Below are 3,490 nucleotides of genomic sequence, written 5' to 3' on the forward strand. Positions count from 1 at the left end.
TAGTTTGTGCTTGTGGTTAGGTTATGTTTGTGTGTCTACGCAAGCCACGCCATTCGTGTTTACTTATGTTTACTGCAGTTGATACTGCCACTAAAGCTACGAGCATTACACTTGGCGTAATATTCTAAAATTTTGATATCGCATTCACTTATTACGTTGCCAAGTCGTATGAGCGTGATGTTTGAGTTAGCAGTATTTCGAGCTCAACTGGCAAGCGCGGTAACATTGGCCATCCACACAGCGACAGAATAAAATGAAGCGACTTACGTAGCACTGTACTGTGAAGGACAGCACTTCTAGTGAGACTGGCCCTGAAACATACTTCAAAAGGAAAGGTGTGCACATGGAAGTAAAATAGTTTTCAAGCTAGCCTGGTACTGAGCAGATAAATTCCGAAAGCCCCTATGTACGGTGGTAAACGTCTGGTACACATCTTATTCTTTTGCCAAAAATTGTTTCAGTGGCGTTCTTTGCCAGCAGTTAACATCGGCGTACGACGTATGTAGGCTACCGGAAATGATCCCGGCAGCCGAAGACCAAGAGTCACTCATAGTTGATAAGTTCTCAACCCACATGCTACCTGAAAGAAATGACGCAGTGACGAACTCTGCTTATTTAAGTAGGTGCCTGCACATCACCACCGGCACTTTGTTTAAGAGTTGAAAATACAATAGATCACAGAGTATAGCCAGTATGACGGTTAAGCATAAACATGTGGCTGAAACATGCGTACATCAAGCAACACGGAGGTGAGAGCCTACGATTTGAGTTGACAAGCGAGTTCCAGTCTTGAGTAAGGTTTTATTCACAAGACGCACAACAAACTGTGACGAAACAGCGCACGCACAGGGACTCAGGGCCGCAGTGCGTACCTGTCGCACGCGCCGCCGGAGGACGCTTGACACAAGACGCGCTGGTCCTCAAGCATGATGCGCTTGTAGAAGATGGTCACGTTGCCGCTACGGCACGAGAACGGGATGGGCTCGCGGTCTCGCTGCCCATCGCTCAGCACGTGGTAGCTGCAACGAGGGCGGCGCACAGGTCAGCACAGTTCTCGGATCGACAGAGCCGCATGTGCACGGACGACGGCCTGACAAACCATGTCATAGAATAAAGTTTTCACCTCCACCAGAAGCGATTGTGTGAACCCTGTCTTAGAGAGGCAGTTGCCAGTACAAGGAAATGATGCCGGACCGTGACAAAATTTAAATGACGTTGCAGCGCGAGTTCAACAACTTTGTTTTAATAGGCACTGACGGGCTAGTTGGTGATCTATGATTTTTGGCAGTTCAGTTCAATAGCTGCAGTTCAGCACCTATCCTCATATTCCATGTTTGTGTGAACGTTTTTTTTTTTCAAATGCGCTGCTTCACCAAAAGCTTTGTTTTACTGCGGCTATGATGACTGGGTCAGCTTAGGTAAGTGTGGAGATTCTGTGCCGTATCCGCTGCGTCCAAAACCTAAGTTAGTGATGGCAGTGTAAGCTCATCAAGAATAAGACCTACCTGTATAGTTGTGAAAAGTTGAGATCATCGTTTACCATTTTACATACACTGTCACATCAACTGCACGTCATGCAAGTTTTTGAAAACATGCTCCTTCATGTATGTACTGTACACGGTACACGGCACTTTTCTCTTATGTTGCTGCTTTCTTGTACGGTCACTTAACATCTTGGAAGTACGAGTAGTTTACTGCAAAGCTGTTTTATTGCGAGAAGGCCATAAGTCTACCGTTTCAGTGTTCGATTTCAATTGTTTCGTGCGCGACACCTACAGGCTAGCGTTGAGCTGCGATGTGAAATGAAGACGCAAGCAGTGGGTGCCGAATTTTTGCTGTAGTTTCCTTTGCGATGTCGCGTGGGACAACTTACCGCAACAGCGCCATCCCAGAGTCTAGGATGACCTGCGGGAAGAGAGACCTGTCCAGTCCGCCGAGAACTCCGGGGCCGGTGAACAGCCACCACGTGGCAAATGGCTTCGAATGAAGGTTGTTTCCCGGGTTTAGCCACGTGTGTTCTTGGCAGTATGAGACCAGCTGTTTCCAAGGTATCTTCGAGCCGAGCACTTTCATGTCCGCCACTTCCTCCAGCCTTCGGGCCAGCTCTCGGAGAGTGCGGTAGGCGGTCACGCTGACCACGACACCATCGGCAGAGCTGACGCGCTGCAGCACAGACGTTTCCTTAGATGACAGAACGTTGTGGAAGACGATCGTAGTCGGCTCCCGGACCACTTGCTCCCGGTACACGTGCCCTTCGTAGTTGTTTGGCAACGCAGTTCTAAGCCGCGTGCAGGTTTTCTCCGTTTGTGCAGGATGCGTGAGTCTTTTGAACAGCGTCATCTCGAGAAGCGTGGCAGGCGAGGCGTAGCAGTGACCCGGCCCGCCTTCCTGGTAGAACTCCATGTTGAGAAACGCCCTCATGTTGCTGGGGTCCTCCTCGAGCAGCTGGTTGTTCGTCTCGGCGGCACTTTGGTAGTCGCCTTCCAGGAAGTAGCCGTAGGCAAGGTACTCCTTGGCGGCGGCGGCATCCACCGTGCCGTCAGCGGCTCGGTCGAGTGCTTCGAGCATCCACTCCTTGGTGCTCTCGGCGTCCGCAGCTTCACTGGCGGCCACGCCGAGGTGGAAGCAGTCTCTCGCAGTCATCTGGAAGTTGTACAGGGGTGAGTCCGGCTCGGCGGCTAGACCGTCGGCTATCTGCTTGGCAGAGTAGCCCTGGTTTCTCTGAAACTCAAGCACGGCACGAGCCGCCTTGGAGACGTCCTTCTTGCTCGGAAACCGGTATCGCCTGGCCCTCTTGCCTCCTGGCCGCATGGCGAGCAGCAGCTTGGAATTGGTGTCGTCCTTTGCCTCCTCGAGCACCTGTATGTAGTCCCTGGCGAGCCGCTTGATGAGCAGGAACGCGTTCATGGGCAGTCCCAGGTACTGCTCGGGGTCGACGCCATCGTACGAACGCTGCGCCACCTCGAGCCTGTCCAGCTGGCGTCGGATCGAGTCGAGCCGGCCGCGCTCGGCATCGATGTAGCGCCAGAACCAGCGGCTCACCTCCCGGTACGCGCGGCCGAAGTGCGGGTCGTCGCGCCGCGAGCTGACATAGTTGGGCGGGATGCGCGCCTGGCAAGGCTGCACCCGTAGCAGGAAGATGGCGACCCAGAGGGCGACCGCTGCCACGGCTCCCGCAACGTTAGTGGACATCCTCAAGGCGACGGCGCTTTGGAACGAGAACGCCTTCTTCTTCCTCTTCCGCGAACCGTCTGTTGGGGGCAGCCCGATTGTTCCTCGGTTTTTGGAGGACGCTCATATGAAAACACTGTATGGAGATGCGCCGCTCATTATGATCAATCATATGTCAAATATCCAACGATTATAGTCACAAAACTAATCACATAAAAATAATTTTCTCAATTCAGTGGTTTCATGGAATGAGGAAAGAGCTATTAATTAGCCAACTATTATTATCGCAAGAATGGTTAACCATTCGTAAAATCATGAG

General features: G+C 51.9%; 1 protein-coding gene across 1 annotated transcript; it reads right to left on the bottom strand.

The window, feature by feature from the left end:
• Positions 1–737: 737 nt before the first annotated feature.
• On the bottom strand, positions 738–3,258 carry LOC119460552 (prolyl 4-hydroxylase subunit alpha-3). The gene is made up of 2 exons (XM_037721485.2): positions 1,874–3,258; positions 738–1,019 (listed from the first exon to the last, which is right to left on the bottom strand). The coding sequence occupies exons 1-2, from the start codon at positions 3,190–3,192 to the stop codon at positions 854–856; spliced, it is 1,485 nt and encodes a 494-aa protein (XP_037577413.1). The 5' UTR covers positions 3,193–3,258; the 3' UTR covers positions 738–853.
• Between the last annotated feature and the right edge of the window lie 232 nt (positions 3,259–3,490).

The sequence above is a fragment of the Dermacentor silvarum genome, chromosome 8 (genome assembly GCF_013339745.2).
Source record: "Dermacentor silvarum isolate Dsil-2018 chromosome 8, BIME_Dsil_1.4, whole genome shotgun sequence".
Classification (NCBI taxonomy): Eukaryota; Metazoa; Arthropoda; class Arachnida; order Ixodida; family Ixodidae; genus Dermacentor; species Dermacentor silvarum.